Source organism: Salvelinus namaycush, chromosome 9, assembly GCF_016432855.1.
Source record: "Salvelinus namaycush isolate Seneca chromosome 9, SaNama_1.0, whole genome shotgun sequence".
Classification (NCBI taxonomy): Eukaryota; Metazoa; Chordata; class Actinopteri; order Salmoniformes; family Salmonidae; genus Salvelinus; species Salvelinus namaycush.
This window is the reverse complement of record NC_052315.1, coordinates 18,318,780-18,340,052: the sequence shown is the minus strand read 5'-3', so window position 1 is coordinate 18,340,052 and position 21,273 is coordinate 18,318,780. Positions and strand designations below refer to the sequence as shown.

The following is a 21,273-nucleotide window of genomic DNA, read 5'->3' as shown; positions in this document are numbered from 1 at the left end:
TGCATGATGACAATGGCAGCCTGAGCACATATTATATTCAAGGGATAGTTTAACCAATCTGTCATTTAATCATTTGTCTTTTTAAACCTGTAAGCAGTCTATGGACAAGGTATGACAGCAATCCATGCTTTTGTTTAGTTTCCCTGGCACTGTTTTAACATGCTAGCGTTTTAGTATTCGTGGCACAAATCCTATTCAAGTCATCTCACTGAAATTAGCAATTTTTGCACATGTTCATAATTCCTGTCAAGTATCCATAGATGGTATTAACTGACACCTCCCATTAATGTTAATGTTGTGCATGGCTGTTTTTTTAGCCTACGGCTGTCTACACAGTTGGGCGCAATTCTTATATATTTTTTCCAATAATTAGTCTTTTGACCAATTTCATCAGATTTTTTTCCACATCACATCTTTTTCAGAGCTGATCTGATTGGTCAAAAGACCAATTAGTGAAAAAAGGATCAGAATTGGGCTGCCTATGGTTGCGTTTTAGACCAATGATGTATATAATGCTGCGTTCATAACTAAGTGGGAATTTAGTTTATGGTTTATGCAGCTTGTTGGCCATTAGCCAATATTTGTATTTTAATCCGGATCCCCATTAGCTGCTTCCAAGAAATCAGCTACTCTTCCTGGGGTCCAATCACAGTTACATACAACACAGTATTACACACTACTCTACCATAACATATCTACAAAACAAAATCAATAATACAGCAAAATAATATTAAAATGTGTGTGCGTGTCAGCATGGGTTTGTGAATGCTGTGTGTGTCTCTCTTCACAGTCTGTGCTGTTGAATAAAGTGTAGTTTTATGGGGTTTTTAAAAAATCTGATTTTACTGCTTGACTGAGTTAAAGGGTAAAATCTGATTTTACTGCTTGACTGAGTTAAAGGGTAAAATCTGATTTCTCAAGTTCAAAGCACTTGAATGCATCCAATTGGTATTAACAACGTCACAACTGGTAAATTCCCACCTCCCACTTGGTTACGAATGCAGCATAAACCCTGGATTGCTGATGCTACGTATTGGCCAAACCGGTCGCACACATTGGGAAGCAGACCCCCATAGGAATTAATGGAATTCTACAGTATTTCAATTAAATGAAAGGACAAAATGACATGTATCTAAGTATTTTTTGTTGTAGTGGGGACAGTAACATTAGTACTTTTCAAAAAAAAATATACACATAAATGCATTTCTATAGCTTCCAAAATATTTTGTACAACGGTGGGGGAGTACCAAAATGACTTCAAAACAGCCACCCCGTCAGTCATCTTTGTACGTGTGTGTGTGTATATACATTTTCGCTCCAACCCCAGTTGTAAACTAACCTGGTTCAGTTTATCAACTAGCTAATTACTAGAATCAAGTGTGCTAGATTAGGGTACAGGATGGTAGCTGTCCAGGAACAGGGTTGGAGAGCCCTGGTTTAAACCAATGATGTATATACAGTGGGGCAAAAAAGTATTTAGTCAGCCACCAATTGTGCAGACTTACAGAAAACATTTGACCTCTGTCATTGCCAACAAAGGGTATATAACAAAGTATTGAGAAACTTTTGTTATTGACCAAATACTTATTTTCCACCATAATTTGCAAATAAATTCATTAAAAATCCTACAATGTGATTTTCTGGATTTTGTATTCTCATTTTGCCTGTCATAGTTGAAATGTACCTATGATGAAAATTACAGGCCTCTCTCATCTTTTTAAGTGGGAGAACTTGCACAATTGGTGGCTGACTAAATACTTTTTTGCCCCACTGTAAACCCTGAATTGCTGATGCTAAGTGTTGCCCATTGAGAGGCATTGAAGCCACCGGTCATGAATTAATGAAATTCGATACTATTTCAATTCAAATGTTTCAAGGACAACATTACATTTATATAAATGTTTTTGTTATAATGGGGACAGTTAGTAATCTCTAAAAAGTATACTTTAACGAAAATGTTTTTAGATTATTTACTTTTTTATGCTTAGCTCACATATAATAAAAAAATATGCATATAGAATAAACCTGGCAAAAACAATGTAGACATTCATAAATGCATTTCTATAGTTTTTAAAACATGTTTTACAACGGTGTGGAAGTGCCAAGATGAAGAGACGGATGCTTAGACACAGCGCACCCTATTAGTCATCTAGTGTGTATATATAAATCATTGGTTCAGACAGGCAGCCCAATTCTGATCTTTTTTTTAAATGATTTTTTTCTGGACTGAAAAATATATTGTGTGAAAAGATCTGATGTGATTGGTCAAAAGAGAAATTTGTGGAAAACATATCAGAATTGGGCTGCATTTGTGAACGCAGCCTATGGCCATTGTTAATACATTGTTTTTCTTTGTAAGGTCAAAATAAGCGTGTCTCCAACCCCCATACTACACTCAAACTGTACATTTACAATGCAGTCAGAAAGCATTCAGACCCCTTGACTTTTTTCACATTTTGTTAGGTAACAGCCTTATTCTAAAATGTATTAAATTGTTTTTTCCCTCATCAAACTACACACAATACCCCATAATGACAAAGCAAAAACAGGTTTAGCAAATGTATAAAAAAAATGGAAATATCACATTTATGTAAGTATTCAGACCCTTTACTCAGTACTTTGTTGAAGTACCTTTGGCAACGATTGCGGCCTCAAGTCTTATTGGGAATGATGCGCTTGGCACACCTGTATTTGGGGAGTTTCTCCCATTCTTCTCTGCAGATCCTCTCAAGCTCTGTCAGGTTGGATGGGGAGTGTTGCTGCACAGCTATTTTCAGGTCTCTCCAGAGATGTTCAAGTCCAGGCTCTGGCTGGGCCACTCAAAGACATTCAAAGAGGTGTCTCGAAGTCACTCCTGCGTTGTCTTGGCTGTGTGCTTCGGGTTGTTGTCCCGTTGGAAGGTGAACCTTCACCCCAGTCTGAGGTCCTGAGCGCTCTGAAGCAGGTTTTAATCAAGGATCTCTCTGTACTTTGCTCCGTTCATCTTTGCCTCGATCCTGACTAGTCTCCAAGTCCCTGCCGCTGAAAAACATCCCCACAGCTTGATGCTGCCACCACCATGCTTCACCTTAGGGATGGTGCCAGGTTGCCACCAGATGTGACACTTGGCATTCAGGCCAAAGAGTTCAGTCTTGGTTTCATCAGACCAGAGAATCTTGTTTCTCATGGTATGAGTCTTTAAGTGCCTTTTGGCAAACTCCAAGCGGGCTGTCATGTGCCTTTTACTGAGGAGTGGCTTCCGTCTGGCCACTCTACCATAAAGGCCTGATTGGTGGAGTGCTGCAGAGATGGTTGTCCTTCTGGAAGGTTCACCCATCTCCACAGAGGAACTCTAGAGCTCTGTCAGAGTGACCATCGGGTTCTTCGTCACCTCTCTGACCAAGGCCCTTTTCCCCTGATTGCTCAGTTTGGCCGGACGGCCAGCTCTGGGAATAGTCTAGGTTTTCCCAAACTTCTTCCATTTGAAAATTATGGAGACCACTGTGTTTTTTGGTACATTTTTGGTACCCTTCCCCAGATCTGTGCCTTGACACAATCCTGTCTCGGCGCTCTACAGACAATTCCTTCGACCTCGTTTTTTCTCTGACATGCACTGTCAACTGTGGGACCTTATATGGACAGGTTTGTGCCTTTCCAAATCATGTCCAAATCAAGTTGTAGAAACATCTCAAGGATGATCAATGGAAACAGGATGCACCTGAGCTCAATTTCGAGTCTCATAGCAAAGGGTCTGAATACTTACGTAAATAAGGTATTTCAGTTTTTTTGTTTTTAATAAATGTGAAAAAAATTCAAAAAAACTGTTCGCTTTGTCATTATGGGGTATTATGTGTAGATTGCTGAGAAGATTGTTTTAGTTAATTCATTTTAGAATACGGCTGTAATTTAACAAAATGGGGAAAAAGTCAAGGGGTCTGAATACTTTGTAGGCTACATTGTTTCCACTAATTGGTCTTTTGACCATTCACATCAGCTCTTTTCACATCAGTTCTTTTTCCGAGCTGATCTGATGGGTCAAAAGACCAATTTGTGATTTTTTTATCAGAATTGCGCTGCCTGTGTAAATATAGCATATCAATTGGTGAGAGAGCTGCATACATGAATCACAGCGAAGTTGGTTCCTGTTTCAGACATGCCTTTGGTCATGTTTGCGTGTTTCAAACAAAAACATCCGAATGATTGGTTGACAATAGAGCCTCTCACAATGCAGGCACTGGCTGCAGGATGAAGTTGATGAAGAGCAACTGCAGAAGCTTGCAGTCAACTGCAGCAGATAGGAAGAGGCAAAGCGAGAGGATTCACTCCTGTCAAAATCTGTCCATCCGAGAATACAAAATATCCCCATTTGGGCTGCTTAATAAAACCAAGTGGCCTGCCTTTCAGCGTTTGGGACAATGCCTCCCATTGTTAGGGCAGAGACAAGAGCTTGTCATTATAGACAGTGGCCGTGTTCGAGAGCATCAAAACGACTGCAGGCAACTTCTGACTGACTGATCTACAAATCATCTTGCATCAAAAATAACGTCTCATTACTATTTGCAGATCAGTCAGTCATAATTTACCCATGATACATTGTGGTTTTGATCCTCTCGAGCACGGCCAGAATCTCTGTCGATGGTCGAGGACTTTACAAAATTGATCTGCTCGAACGCGCCCAAGGGTCCATCATTTTTTTATTTTATTTTATTAACAACAAATCACTACAGAAAGTACATGAGGGAACTCAAGTATATATATATATTATATAAAATGGACAATCGAGCTAGGGGGTGCAATATCACATTACAATTACACAAGGACCTTAAGGGACATACATACACTTACAATTCTAACAGCTTTTTTGTTAGTAGAGTATTTAATAGTCTTAAAATACAGTTCAATTTCTTTTTGTAGGGTAAGAAAATGTGTTTTTTTGTTTGTAAATTTACATTTGTGTATACATAAAAATGTTTCCGCTTATTTCTATCGTATGTAAAGAATCCAAGCAGTACATCTCTCCACAATAGTGTAAAATCGTCATAAATGTGTTCAATTATAAATCTACTGATGTCTTGCCACAATTTTCTTACATGAATACAATGCCAAAAAAGATGCAACACTGTTTCTGGGTGGTCATTACAAAAGGAGCAATTTGAGTTGATGTTTTCCTTAAACTTCTTCATATAGTGGTTGGCAGGATAATATTTATGAATAATTTTAAAGGAAACTTCCTTAATTTTGTTAACAAGTAGGTATGTGTGTGGCAACATCCAAACTTTTTCCCAACAGATATTATCAATAAATCCATTCCAATAAGGCATGACATAAGGTATAGATACAACATCCTGCTGAAACAAGGTTCGTATCGCTCTGTTGTTGAATGGGCCAAAAGAGAAACAAAGCTTTCCTACTGATGAGTCAACAGGGTCAATAGAAGGTAGGCTCTGAGGGTCAGGTCTTGACACGTTCCTGAATAACAGAGCAACACCTGAGGGAATGGCATCTCAAACAATTGCAAAATCTTTAGATGTTACAGGGACCTTGTAAAGTGATAAGAATTCCTTATAACTGAGTAAAAGACCCTCTGCATTTACCATTTGGCTCACCAATAGGATATTATTTCGGAACCAATATTCTAAAAACAAAGAAGTATTTTTATACAATATATCCCGATTATTCCATATATAATATCTGTGTGGAGAAAAATTGTTTTTATAAATTAAGGACCATGACAAGAAAACCTGCCGATGAAAAGCAGAAAGTTTCACTGGAATTTTGTCAATATTATAATTGCAAAACAACATGAAGTTAAGGCCACCAAAAGTAGAGAAGACATGATGAGGAATAAAATTCCAGATAGAAGTGGGTCTTCTTAGGAATTGTTTTATCCAATTGATCTTAAACGTATTATTTAAAGTAGTAAAGTCCAGAAAATTTAGTCCACCATTCTCATAAGTGTTCATTACAACAGTTTTCCTAATGTAATGGGTACGGTTTCTCCAAAGAAAGTTGAAAAGCATCTGGTCTATCTCCAGTCTCCTTTGTCTGGTTAAGGTTTAAGTCTGAGAGAGGTAGAGGACTTAAAGGCCATGTTCTGCAATGCTTAAAGCACTTTAGATTGTAAAAAGGGACAGGGAGGTGCATTTTCAATGTACAGTTAACAAACAGCCATGCTCAGTCTGTGGAGTCTTGATTTTTAGTTTGGCTTCTATAAGATAGGCATACAAGCCTGTAGATGGGACAACTTATCTTCAGAGAACTGGAATAAGATATGTTTTGTCATGTAGTGTATGTGGACACCTGCTCGTCGACCATCTCATTCCAAAATCATAGACATGAATATGGAGTTGGTACAATGTTTTGTGTTGCTACCATGCTGTGTTTTCATGTGTTTCTGCCATGCTATGTTGTTGTCTTATGTCTCGCTTAATGTAGTGTTCTCTCTCCTGTTGTGATGTGTGTTTTGTCCTATATTTTTTGGTTTTAATCCTAGCCCCCCGTCCCCGCAGGAAGCCTTTTGCCTTCTGGTAGGCTGTCAGTGTAAATAAGAATTGGTTCTTAACTGACTTGCCTAGTTAAATAAAAATATGTTGGAGCATTGCTGCGGGGACATCCATTCAGCCACAAGAGCATTAGTGAGGTTGGTCACTGATGTTGGGCGATTAGGCCTAGCTCACAGTCGGCGTTCCAATTCATCCCAAAGGTGTTCGCCGGGGTTGAGACCAGGGCTCTGTGCAGGCCAGTCAAGTTCTTCTACACCAATCTAAACAAACAATTTCTGTATGGACCTCACTTTGTGCACAGGGTCATTGTCATGCTGAAACAGGAAAGGGCCTTCCCCAAACTGTTGCTACAATGTTGGAAGCACAGAATGGTCTAGAATGTCATTGTATGCTGTACCAATAACATTTCCCTTCACTGGACCTAGACCGAACCATGAAAAACAGCCCCAGACCATTATTCCTCCTCCACCAAACGTTACAGTTGGCACTATGCTTTGGGGCAGGTAGCGTTCTCCTGGCATCTGCCAAAAACTGATTTGTCTGTCGGACTGCCAGATGGTGAAGCGTGATTAATCACTCCAGAGAACGTCTGCTCGGACATTGAAACCCATTTCATCAAGCTCCTGACGAACAGTTCTTATGCTGACATTGCTTCCAGAGGTAGTTTGGATCGCTATAGCGAGTGTTGCAACCGAGGACAGACGCCTTTTAGGTGCTACGCGTTTTAGCACTCAACGGTTCCGTTCTGTGACCTTGTGTGGCTTAAAACTTCGCTGCTGAACCGTTGTTGCTCCTAGACGTTTCCACTTCACAATAACAGCACTTACAGTTGACCGGAGCAGCTCTAGCAGGACATCAATTTGACGAACTGACTTGTTGGAAAGGTGGCATCCTATGACGGTGCCACGTTGAAAGTCATTGAGCTCCTGGAGATTGCATGGCTGTGTGCTCGATTTTATACAGGTGTGGCTCAAATAGCCAAATCCATTAATTTGAAGGGGTATCTATATACTTTTGTATTTAATAGTGTATTTCAGTGTGCACATTATTGACATGTCTTTGTTATTTGGCGTGCTTAAGACTGCATCGTGAACATTTGCTATTGTTTCTTTATTGTCTCTGTGTGGATGTTTGAAATCGCCACTACTTGTGAAGATGCGCCACACGTTAGCATGCACTCAGAACAATGGTGTTTTTGCTCCCCTCCTGCTCACCACGTGTTGCATGTGGAAGGGGCGAGGGGAATGGCGGGGCTTTGCACAAACGATCCAGAGCTCTCAGTCACTGAACGGCTGAGTCTCCGTAGCGTAGCAGCGACCGCACTCCAGCAGACTCCAGCAGACTCCAGCAGACTCCAGCAGACTCCAGCAGACTCCTGTTTACTGCAGTTTCTGACATGTTGTCTCTCTGTCTGCACTCAAGCGAAATAGCTGGAGCAAAGGTTTTTCCAGCTGCAACAACTTCCGAACGTTGGGCCCAAAACATTTATAGTTACCTTAGAGTATTGTGTTTTCCATTCTCAGGACACAGGCTGATTAATGTGTCAGATTTATTTTATTGATGCAATAAGATAAAAGAAGTGCAACATAAGTGACTGAACAATTTTCATCTTCAACAGCTTGAGAGAGTCAGGCCAACAAAAATGGTCTCACTTTGGAACATGGGTTTTTTGCTCTCAAAGCGAAGGAAGGGTTATGGTGTCTCCACCTTCTTATTGTAAACATACCCAACATGACTGTTGTAGAAATCTAAACAGGAAGCTATGATGGATGGCCTTTGACAGAAAACTCTTTCAGACTTCCTCCTCACAGTCCACTGCTTCAGTCTGACCTGTGACACTGTCAATACTACAATACTGCTTCCAGCCTAGCCTTGTGATGGTCTGAGGTTAATCTCCCGCTGAACCTATCACATGATATCGGAAGTTACAGTTTCCCTTAGGAACCTAACTTATCTCAGAGTTCAATTCTGACAAACCACAGAGACACACCATCAGTATTTCAGTTATTGACTCTTGCGTTTAAGTGTTTAGCAAATATTTAATCTACTAGTGAAATATACAGTGCCTTCAGAAAGTATTCACCCCTTGACTTTTTCCTCATTTTGTTACAGCCTGAATTTTAAAATATATATATTTTTTGTCACTGGCCTATACACAATACCACAATGTCAAAGTGGAATTATGTTTTTAGAAATGTTGACAAATTAATAAAAAATGAAAAGCTGAAATGTCTTGTCAGTAAGTATTCAACCCCTTTGTTATGGTGAGCCTAAAAAAGTTCAGGAGTAAAAATTTGCTTAGCAAATCACGTAATAAGTTGTATGGGATCTGTGTGCAATAATAGTGTTTAAAATGAAAAAAATCATGACTATCCCATCTCTGTACGGCACATATACACTTATCTGTAAGGTTCCTAAATTGAGCAGTGAATTTCAAACACAGATTCAACCACATAGACCAGGGAGGTTAAAAAAAGCAGATATTGAATATCCCTTTGAGCATGGTGCAGTTATTCATTTTATACTTTGGATGTTGTATCAATACACCAGGGTCTCCATTAGAAAAATGTGTCCCCGGACAATGTGACTGGCAAGATTTTAATTTACCAGACATCCATATGCATTGGGTGCATAACTCATTGGGTGTCCACCAACGGTGCTCAAAATCACAATTAGATTATTATAATTAATCTTAACAGAATATAAATAAAGTTGCATTAAAGTAGAACAATGTTCTTATACCAACATGACAGGTTTTTATTGAAAGGAAAACACAATTTGCGAACAACCTGTCCTATAGGATATTTGTACGAACATTTGAATTAAAGATGCATTATGCGGAAATTGCTCTGCCATTTCTTGGTTGCTAAAATTCTAATAGTTAACATAAATAAAAATTATGGAAAAGTGTAGAGAATCAGTCATTCTATCTAAACCACTGTGAAAAATATTTGACAAAACCATTAAAAATAACCCAACATTGCATTTTCAGGTGTTTTGAAGCTGCTGTACAAAACCGAAAGTAAAAGATGCAAAACCAAAAATTTTGACCTGGAAGCATAGAAATAGCGCACATAGAACAGATCTACCACGTCGTAGACTTGCTTTCAATGAGAATGACAGATCTGTAACTCACATTTCTATGTGAATTTGGTCAGGTCGCCCAAAAAGTTACATATTGCAGCTTTAATAAATAACAAAACACAGGTGTTTTCAAATGCAATCTAGGTCACTCTAATTTAATTTACAGTGGAAATAGGTTGCTTTCACTCTAATTTAGCCTAGGCATGAACATTTTAATTAGGCCTACTTGCAATAACAAAACGTGGCTGTCAACGAACACCAGGGCCGGCCCACTCCCCATTCCCGCTGCGATTTAGCACCACAGCAATTGAGAGGCCACTCTAGACGGCCACAAAACAAGGAAATTATGTTGGATAATCACATTTGTTAAGGCTGGTTCACTGAGAGAACTTATTTTGCAATGCTCCTGTGAAACGACAGCCCGTTACATGCATTTTATGAAAGCTCACATTTCCAAAGCTCAAATGATCTCACTCTTTTAACAATTCTACTGGATGATGTTACTGTTATGTTTATTGTAAATTAAACTATCGTGAGGTCGTGACTTGTGTCGTGTGATATAACGGAAACCCTGCAATACACCCAGTCACTACAAAGATACACGCAGTCTTCCTAAATCAGTTGCCGGAGAGGAAGGAAACCGCTTAGGGATTTCACCATGAGGCCAATTTATGATTTTAAAACGGTTAAAATTGAATGTCTGTGTTAACTGTGGATGGATCAACAACATTGTAGTTACTCCACAATACTAATCTAAATGACAGTGTAAAGAAGGATGAATGCAAAGCGTTATGTTTGGGGCAAACACATCTGAGTACCACTCTTCATATTTTCAAGAATGGTGGTGGCTACATCATGTTATGGCTATGCTTGTCATCGGCAAGTACTAGGGTTTGGGGAAGATAAATCTGCTTTCCAACAGACACTGGTCGACAAATTCACCTTTCAGCAGTAAAATAACCTAACACAAAGTAAAATATACACACTGGAGTTGCTTACCAAGATGAATGTTCCTGAGTGGCCTGGTTTAATTTATGACTTCAATCTAATTGAAAATCTATGGCAAGACTTAAATGGCGGCCTAGCAATGATCAACAACCAACTAGACTGAGCTTGATGATTTCTTAAAAAAGAATAATGGGCAAATATTGTACAATCCAGGTGTGCAAAGCTCTTCGAGAATTACCCAGAAAGACCCACAGCTGTAATCACTGCCAAAGGTGATTCTAACATGTATTGACACAGGGGGGGTTGAATTCTTATCTAATCAAGATACTTTGTTATTTTACAGTTCTGATGTCTTCACGATTATTCTACAATGTAGAAAATTGTAAAAATAAAGAAACCCTTGAATGAGTAGGTGTCCAAACTTTTGACTGCTACTGTAAGTCTAGACAGTCACATAATGATACAACAGGATATTAGCTAGTACAGTAAGCGTATTGGCTCCATCCCCATCCTCCATGTGACATACTTTCTATCCCACCCGCTTTGGACTCCTGGCTCCATTCAATAGGCCAGCCACTGATGGACATCGACAGAGACAAAGGGATGGAGGGGAGAAAAGGAAAAGAACGGGGTCTGTACCCGCTAAAGGATCGGTCTGTGAGACAGAGTCGAGAGGAAGTGGGCCGCAGATGTGTCACTGCTGACATCAAAGCGGATCTTACCCATCTGTCAGTCTGTGTTACTATTCATGATGTCCAGACATTGGTCATTAATCACTCCCTCTCAATCTCTGATAACCTCTAATACTGTGACCAACCTTAAAAGAGTCAGTATATAAAGAAAATCCCCATGTTATGTGGATTCCATGTTGTCATGGTGATCCCCGTCAGACCTCAGACAGCCTCATTTCCCGAACATCAACCATATCACTGGGGTTGTAACTGCTGCTCAGTAGACAGGTAGGTTCAACCCTCTCTGTGTGGCTGTAGACAGATTATCTGTGTATTAGGAATGGCATAGGATCCATGTCTCTTGTCTGTCTGACTTTCCCCTGTCTGTAGACAAGCAGGAGAACCGTCACACTCTGGCCCATGAGTGCCTGGGGGAGGTCTTGAGGGTCCTACGACAGGACATCAGCACCTACCCCCTCCTCAACACTGTGGAGACCCTCACTGCTGCAGGCAAACTCATATCTAAGGTCAAAGGTGAGACTTCTGGCTGGACCAATCAGTGGTCTACTACCTAGGTTCAGAAAGTCGACGTTTTTAGGACAAAGAAGTCAATGAGTTTTAAAATTGCCAAGATGGGCTAGAATGAACACATTGTTTTGATTGCAGGATTTCACTATGAAATGTGTAATGACACAGAAAAGAAGGACTTTGAGAAGGCCATTGAGACCATTGCAGTTGCTTGTAGTAGAAAGTAAGTATATGGTACACCCGTTTCTCAGTACTGTATGTATTGCCATGAGCTAGAAACAATATTCATGGGTCTGAAATAAGCCGCAGATGTCTCTGTGTGTCACAATTATTTGACTGTTTACCACTTGAGATGCAACAACACTGTTCTCTGGCACAGAGTAATGGGACATGACCACATGTGGTGTCCTCAGTGGTCAGGTCAGTGGGGGCATGTGTGATGACTGTAGAAGTACAGTCAGTGTGTGAGAGAGAACTGGAGCTTAGAGAGAAACGCAGTGACACATATGCATGGGGCTCAGTAGAAAACAGGAAATGTAGAGGTGGTTTTCTTTTCTTCCGTAACCAAGGACACAAAACCAAATCGCAGCCATTTGACTTCTGTTGTCTCAGCAGATTATTATTTACAGACCAGGAATAGGTGCATCTGTTTTATTTACCTTTATTTAACCAGGTAGGCCAGTTGAGAACAAGTTCTCATTTACAACTGCGACCTGTTCTCTGTGTATGTGTGATAACGGTAGTTTTTATACAAACATATCACTCTCTCAAAATACAATTGGAAAAATGTACCGCTAAAACGTTCTGTGATGTGTACAGTATATTGCACATAGGTGTGTTTTTAAAATTGTGAATAGGAATACACACACATTACCAAAGAGTGCTTGTTCACATCCGGGCCCTTTACACAGTACAACACACAGCAGCAACAGGGCAAGGAAGACACAAAGAGGAAGTTAAATGGTGGCGCGATGGCACAGAGCCTGGAGCCTGGCATGAACTGTTTCCTGATGCTCTCTTCTCCTTGTATCCTTTCCTTGTTTCCTTTCCATGACCATCGGAGGGTGAAATAACCAGAAATGTACCCTCCACATTGCTTTAACCTATTTTGTCCCTCGTATATTAGTACTTTCTGTCTCTGTGATGGTAGTAGTGTCTCTGTGTAATGGTCTCTCTGTCCTCCTCAGTGTGTCAGAGCTGCTGATGGGGGAGGTGGACAGCAGTACCCTACTGTCCCTGCTGCCAACAGAGAAGAGCAGGGTGAGTGGAGGTTAATGTGGCTTTCGTGTGTGTGTGTGTGTGACAGTCTCAGAGTGGATGTTTGTGGGGCACGGGGGCAGCAGGGCCAACTTCCTGGCAGTGAGTCTTTATCTCTGCCTTTTCTTCACTCGCTCCTGTTGTGGCCACACACACACATACACAGGCCAGATAACAGCTCCTTTCACCTCCTCCATCAATACCACTCCTACACTGACACACTGAATTCATCAGGCCTGCACACACACTGGGCTTATTATTGCCCACAGTCTGTGCCTAATGCTATATACTTCCGTTTACAGTGGAACATCCATCATTCAATTGCACATCCTCATCCATGAGATTCCACTTGGCGTCGTTTGTATTGGCTCTGGGAAAGTGTCCTGCCAAATGATTTTGTGTAGTGCCAGAAATGTTTTCTATGTAGTTGGCCATTTGCAATGGTTTGAACTGGTCATTTAGTGTGTAATGTAAATATCTTCCAAAATAAGGTACTATTCATGAGTGGTTAAACTCTCCCGCTCTCTTTGTCCAGTCTATGGAGAACCTGTACAGGGCATCAGGTCAGGGGCTAGAGGGAGCTCAGATGAGGGGTGACCTGCAGGACTTTGGCCGGGCCGAGGAGGTGGACATCATGCTGCAGCGTAGTGAAGGGGGAGTGGACTGCTCTGGCCTACGCCAAGACCATCTCTAAATACATGAAGGACCTGATGAGCTACGTGGAGAAGAGGACCTCACTGGGTGGGCACACAGACACCGCAGTCCACACAGATAATAATAGACATTTAGGTTGATTCTTATACCCTTCAATTAAACATATTAAGTTTATTCGCCCATATCTTCCCCCATCCAGAGGTGGAGTTTGCCAAGGGCTTACAAAGACTGTACCAGTCCAGCAAGCACAGCATCACACACGTAAGCCCTGGTGGTTTTGTCTTTTATAATAAAAGGAAAGGAATCCCTAATTCACTCTCGTCAAAATGATTCCATCCATTTCCAGAGGCTCCTGTGACAATGCTCTTTCCTCTCCCCCTCTCTCAGCACCACATGCCCTTCTACTCCATCTACTCTCTGGCTCTGGAGCAGAGCAGTGGGGTGCAGCAGGCCACCTCCACACTGCACAGCCAGACCTTCCTACAGCCTCTGACGCAGCGTAAACACAAGCATGAGAAGAAACGCAAGGAGATCAAGGAACAGTGGGACTGAGCCAAGAGGAAACTGGTCAGTTCCTTGCTAGTGCTATTTATGCAATATGTTGTCTCTCCTATTTTGATTATTTGTTTCATATTGCCATGATGTTTACAGGAATTTATTTTGTACTATTGAGATGTATCTTTTTAAAACATTATTTGACAAGATGTCCACACAAAGTATTTTGAAGAATACCCTTAGTTTTTTTCAAGAGTTTTCCCAATTTGTGTAACTGAAGACTGATTCTGTGTGTACCTGTGTTTTTGTGATCCAGCTGGAATGTGAGTCTAACCTGCGCAAGACCAAGCATGGCTACATGGCTCGCTGTGAGGAGCACAACAAGGCAGCCACTAGCAGAGCAGCAGAGGAGGAGGGGGGAGGCTCCACCTCCAAGTCTCTGGGCAAGAAGTTACGAGCGGAAGAAGAGGCTCGCAACAAGGTTCCCATCACCACATAAAGTTATTTATCCTCCATTCTCTCTTCTACTCATCTCTCCTCTCCATATCTCACATCTTTTCTCCAGTGAAATCTCCTAATCTCTTTGCAGTCAATCCTGTCTCTGACTGCAAGTCATTGTCAAAGCCTATGGCCATTTTTCAATGAGAATGTATCCCATTAACCTGGCTGAGAATTGACCAGCCTGTGTGTGTGTTCAGGCTGAGGAGGCAGAGGCCACCTACAGGACGTGTATAGCAGACGCCACCACCCAGCAGCAGGAGCTGGAACATGTGAAGGTCAATGTGCTCCGACTTCTGCAGGAGGTCATCAAACAGAGTGACCAGACCCTGCGCTTGGTCAGTATACTACCACACACACACACACACGTATAGACCCAGGAATCAAGTTATTCATCAATAGACCGCTCATACAGTACCCACCACAACACACATACACTCAGATCTATTGTTTGCTCAGAAAGTCTTTGCCTCCACCTCTCTCTCTATCTCTCACACCTACCTGACTTCCGTTCTATTCCTCTCCTTCCCTCTAGGCTACCATCTCGTACTACCAGATAATGCATATGCAGACAGTGGCGTTGCCGGTCCACTACCAGACTCTGTGTGAGAGCAGTAAGCTGTATGACCCAGGACAGCAGTACGCTGCCCACGTCCGAGACCTGCAGCTCACTAAGGAACCAGAGGTCACCTACCAGTTTGAGCCCTACACCGCCACTGCAGCCTCCACACAGTGAGTCACCACTAGCCTCAAAGCATAATAAAAATTATTTTATTTGTTAGGTGCCTATAGATGGGTTAGCTGACAACGTCACAAAAACGATGTGCTTCAATGGAGCAGAAGTCTGTGTGGTGGTGTTATTCTGAATGGTCAGATGGCAACAATCACAAGAAGCTGCCATGTGGGGAATCGTAGGTGGTTTATTTCAGCTTGTTTGATCTTGTTCTTGATACCATGTCTTGTTTTGACTGATGTCACTTCTATGCTAATATGGCCAAAATTCACTAGATAGTTAACCAACAACTGTAACAATGTATTCGAGAGACAACTGCTCATTGTGCAAATGTATTTGTTTTCAATTAACATTGGAGATGACACATAGTTAAAATGTTGTCAACATTCTAAGCCAACCCCGTCTGTTTTGCCCCATAGTTGCACCAAGATTAAAGTGAGTAATAAATAATATTTTTAATTCAAGCAGCCAGCTCGAACCCGTAACGACAGCTTCAACACAGACCAGCAGAGCACCTCTGAGGGTCAACCCAGCACCGGAGAGACCATGACCGACGAGGACCGCAGTGCTGAAAATGCCAGAAAGAGTGTGTAATGTTTTATGATATTTATTTGGTTCTTACTGTCTTGTGCCATCTCACCATGCAAGACCTTAAATCAATGCTCTAGGTTTACAGCGCAAGACAAAATGGTGTAGACCTTCAGTATACACTGAGTGTACAAGACTTTAAGAAATTATTAAGATGCTCTTTCCATGCCATAGACTGAACAGGTGAATCCAGGTGAAAGATATGATCACTTGATGTTACCTGTTAAATCCACTTCAATCAGTGTAGATGAAAGGGAGACCGGTTAAAGGATTTTTAAGCCTTGAGACAATTGAGACATGGATTGTGTATATGTGCCATTCAGAGGGTGAATGGGCAAGACAAAAGATTTAAGTGCCTTTGAATGGGGTATGGTAGTGGGTGCCAGGTGCACAGGTTTGTGTCAAGAACTGCAACCCTGCTGGATTTTTCACGCTCAACAGTTTCCTGTGTGTATCAAGAATGGTCCACCACCCAAAGGACATCCAGCCAACTTGACATAACTGCGGGAAGAATTGAAGTCAACATGGGCCAGCATCCCTGTGGAATGCATTCAACACCTTGTAGAGTCCATGCCCCAACAAATTTAGACTGTTCTGAGGGGGGGAAACGGGTGGGGGGGTACAACTGAATATTACGAAGGTGTCCTTCATGTTTTGTAGTCTGTGATAATCTTGTGTACCTTTCCCCAGGACAAGGCCACAAATCGTGGGGTTCTACAGTGAGTGATGCAGACAGTGTAGATGGCCTGGAATCTCCTACCACCAGTACAGGTAAGCCATGCACTCTATCTGGCCATCTCCTGCAGTACTGTAGCTGTATGTGTTATAATTGTGTATGTTTCAGGTGACATCAGTAAAATGGCGCGCACCTCCTCCACCGGGACCATGTCATCAAATGAGGGTCCAGATGAGAAGGACGGGAACGTGGCCTCCTTCCAAGCACAAAGTGAGACTTGAGATCCACCTCCTCTCTGTTTGCCAACCAGTGAATAATTAATGAATTCATTGATAAATGCATTAATCTTCCTCTGCAGACATAAATGGCATGGAGCCAGAGATGGCGGTTCCAACCGGATCTTTCCGGAACATTGGGCTCTCCAAAGCCGCCCAGACCCACTGGCTGCGTAAACTCCGCACCCCGTCCAAGTGTCGGGAGTGCGACAGCTACGTGTACTTCCAGGGAGCAGAGTGTGAGGAGGTGAGTGAAAATGCCATCTCCTTCGCCACCTTTAAAGCTGCGAAAGCAATCGAATTTGGCTGGTAGATTGGTTGCATACTTCTGTTTTTCTGTGTAAAGGATCTCTTAAGACTTTCATTGGTTATCATCCTGACCGCTAACCCCTTGACCTATGCCCCCTGACCCCTACACTAGTGTTTCCTGGCATGTCATAAGCGGTGTTTGGAGACGTTGGCCATCCAGTGTGGCCATAAGAAGCTGCAGGGTAGACTCCAGCTGTTCGGCCGAGACTTCTCCCAGGTGTCCAGCGACAGCTCCAATGACATCACCTTCATCATCACTAAGTGCATCTCCGAGAAAGAGAGACGAGCCCTGAAGATGAAGGTGAGGGAACGGGGGATGAAGGAAATGATTGCTTGAAATGAGCATAATGGTTGGTTGAATGAATGCATTATTTTCTTTCAACCCTCTCTATCCTTTAACATTTTCTCTCTCTTCCCATTTATCTCCATCACTCTCTGCAGGGTATCTACAGAGTGAATGGGGTGAAGACTCGTGTGGAGAAGCTATGTCAAGCATTTGAGAACGGCAAAGAACTAGTGGAGCTATCGCAGTGTTCCCCCCACGACATCAGCAATGTCCTTAAGCTCTACCTCCCGACAGGTACACACCTTGTCTGTTTCAGCCTCCATATTTAATTGCACTTATCAGTTAGCTTTGGATAAGATGGCTACAAAGATAATCTCCCTCTCTCCTCCACAGCTTCCAGAGCCCATCATGTTGTTTCGTCTGTACAACAGCCTGATGGGGCTAGCCAAGGAGAGCCTGCTGACTGAGGGAGGGGAGGCCGGGACAGGGAAGGGGCCAGAGCTGGTAGAGCTGGTGGACCTGGGGCCAGCCACTGACCCAGCGATCCTGGCTGTGGTGGATAGACTCAGAGAGTTGCTGAGAGAACTGCCCAAGGCTAACATAGCCACGTTGCGCTACATCGTACGCCACCTGCGCAGGTGAGCTAGAACATTGCATTGAACATTGCTTAATATTTTTCCTGACTATCATCAAACATATCTATGGACGGGTTAGCTGACAACGTCACGAAGACAATGCACGCACTTCAATGGGGCAGAACGCTGTGGTTGTGATTCTGAATGGTCAGATAGCTAGCAACAATGACAAGAAGCTGCCATGTGGGAAATAGCTGATGGCTTGATTCAGCTAGTTTTAGCTTGTTCTTGATGTCATGTCTATGCTAATATGGCTCAAATTTGCTAACTAGCTAACCAACAACTGCAACTATGTATTTGAGACAAGTGCTCATTGTTAAAATGTATGTTTGTAATTAACATTGTTGACATTTAAACTATATTGCGTCTCCAATCTAAGCCAACCCTTACCTCTGCGCAACTATGGGGCCATTTTTGTTGCTAAACAACCAACCCCTCACATATCAACTTAAGATTCACCACTGTGACCATGTATTAGGGATGTTACAAATTGAGTTTTTAAAAAAACCTTTAAACAGCTAATTATCATTTTTGTTTAAACTAATAATTCATAAAATTCCACTTGAATTCACAAAGCAGCTGCGGTTTGGGTCTCACCACTGTGCGTCCCTTTCAGATGGTTAAGCATCGCAAAGTGTGCATTTTCTTCTCATTTAACTTGTCAAACTATTGCCATACAGGACTTCGCTGCTGTCGCTGCCATTTTTCCAACTGTTAACTACGATGACGTAGTGGTGGAGAGTAGACTCCAAAATAATTGATACCTCGACTCCCATTTCTTGAGTGTTTAGATTCGACACCTAAAATTCAGTATTTTTGGAAAGGTGAAGACTAGCGAGGGACAGATGTGGAGAGGCGAGGGGCACAGTATAGGTAGGTAGGTAGGTCGTCAAACAGACAGACCTCAACGAATAGGCTAGGATATTGAGATGTGCAAGATGCAACGCTCTCACACAGTATCTCCGCATGTGCACGGGTTCGCTTCACGCTGTTCAGTGTGGTAGATAGGGCACCAAAACAAAGGAAAACTTGAGCCTCGCGCTTCAACGCTCTTAGTTGTTGCGGAAATTGACCCACTATGCTGTTTACATTCTGCATATTTTTTTCAGTTAAGGATTTTAATGTTTAAAAGTCTGCTCCCCTTACATGTTTAACTTTTTATTTTTATTTTTTTACCTCTGCCTGTCATATCATCCATGTTGCCCCCTTCCCTGCTCTGTCCTCAGGATTGCAGAGTTAGAGCAGGACAATAAGATGAGTCCCAGTAACCTGGGCATTGTGTTTGGCCCCTCTCTGATGCGGCCCCGGCCCACTGGGGCCACAGTGTCCCTGTCCTCTCTAATGGACTACCCTGTTGATATCACAAGTTTACTGGAGAACTGAGACGAAGTAGAGACTCTGGACAGGGTGGATATTCGTATAATAAAAAGCAGTTTATTCAGAGGTAAAGATATCTGAAATAGCGTGCACGGACTCATTCATCAAGCTCGAATGGAACTATCAGAAAGAAGCCCCGAAACACTTTGTGCAGACATTATATTGGATAAATAAAGTAGGTTGAGTCTGGTAGATCTGGCCTTCTGGTTGGTCCTGATGAGTTGGGCGAGGTCCACTTCAGGCTAGTATCACTGTCCCATTGGCTCTGAGTAGAGTTCTTTGTCTTCAGAAATGTTCAGCTAAAACAGGAGATTTTGTGTGTGCGTAGATGTTCCTATTTTATCAGTGTTTATGAAAGGTTTACGTCAGCCCTCTGTCCTTGGGTGTGTGTGTGTCTCAGTATCTCGTGTAATGCAGACCCAAGCACCCTTTTGATCAAGGCCTTTCCTGCCTTATCAGTGTTTATGAAAGGTCTGTGCCAGCCCTCTGTCCTTGGGTGTGTGTGGGTCTCAGTATCTGCTTATGAGTTTGTGAGAAACCCTGTTTTGAAAGAAGTTAGTTATAACAACGTAATAGCACTATGCTTGTGTTATTTTAAATGGTATTTATTACAACCCCCACCAGGCCCGCATCATAAAGACTCTCATAGTCTTTTACACAGCCATCTTCCAGTCCTCCAGCCGTCACCCATTCTCCACCCAACAGGCCTGTCTTTGGTTGTAGAGGATGCATGTACATACTTTAGATAAGCAAAATTACATGTTAAAGAATATTTCAAACATACAAAGAATGTGAATGCTTTCAGTTCACCTACCCACAATAGCTCAACTAATACCAGAGTTGTGAATGGTTTGAACTCAAGCTCCCTATTTATCTTAGGTTTTGTGTTCGTCTCCCCCTGCTGGTATAGACTGTCGGTGCAGGTATAGATGACAACAGCAGTGCTGCGGTAGCTGATGTAGAGGAACAGGATGCCAATGAGGAACAGAGCAGAACAGACTCTGACAAGATGGAGGGCTGTGGTAAGAGATGTTTAGATGGACTTGTGAAGAATTACCTTTGCCTTTTTGATTTTAGTACATCTTTATAACTTGTATTTATCCAGGTGAGTCTGACCAGTGTCACTTCATTACATCCCTTCACCTTTTCTCCATGCAGGCAGTTCTCCAGAATCCCTGGGTTACAGTGAGCAAATGGTTTGACTGACAGTTTGTGTAAACACAGCCTGTGCAATGTGTCAACCACACTGAAAGGCTTTACGGTGTTTAAGTGTACTTCCAGTCTGGCGATTTTGTTGGTGGATGTTACCACAAATCTTGGTTTTAACATGTCATGAAATACTACATGACACATTCATCATGGACACTTGGTTATAGCTGTTCTGTCAGCATTAATTCTAGTTATAACAAGCTGTGATTTAATTTTGAAAATAATCTGTGCCTTACAAATTGGCATAGTGATAATCTTTCAAAAAGTATTTACATTGCTCTTATGCTTGAATAGTGAGTTATTTATCTAAGATCATTTTCCCAGGTATTCAAAGTGCTGCTGGTTTTATTTCAGCACTAAAATCCCAAAAATGCATATTTAGATCTTAACAGTTATGTAGGATGTATTTGTCTTTATCTGCTGAATTCACTGTTTTGACATTGTCAGTAATAAAGAGAAAGCTATTAAATGTTGACTATGCCTTGTAAAACAACCATTTCATTGAAACTATAGCCTCATTTATACCTGCTGCTACTCTAGGTGACAGATGCTAATATGTGCCTTTTGT

General features: G+C 41.9%; 1 protein-coding gene across 1 annotated transcript; it reads left to right on the top strand.

Annotated features, from left to right (window-relative positions):
• The first annotated feature begins 11,093 nt into the window (after positions 1-11,093).
• Positions 11,094-21,039, top strand: LOC120053178 (rho GTPase-activating protein 45-like). Its single transcript, XM_039000342.1, is given in 20 exon segments — positions 11,094-11,145; positions 11,576-11,719; positions 11,852-11,936; positions 12,901-12,973; positions 13,506-13,633; positions 13,635-13,711; positions 13,824-13,885; positions 14,012-14,191; positions 14,436-14,600; positions 14,818-14,955; positions 15,153-15,349; positions 15,842-15,936; positions 16,629-16,709; positions 16,783-16,884; positions 16,973-17,136; positions 17,311-17,499; positions 17,640-17,789; positions 17,878-18,122; positions 19,346-19,467; positions 20,110-21,039. Coding segments are annotated over 20 exon segments (2,559 nt in total). The 3' UTR covers positions 20,220-21,039.
• The last annotated feature ends 234 nt before the right edge of the window (positions 21,040-21,273 follow it).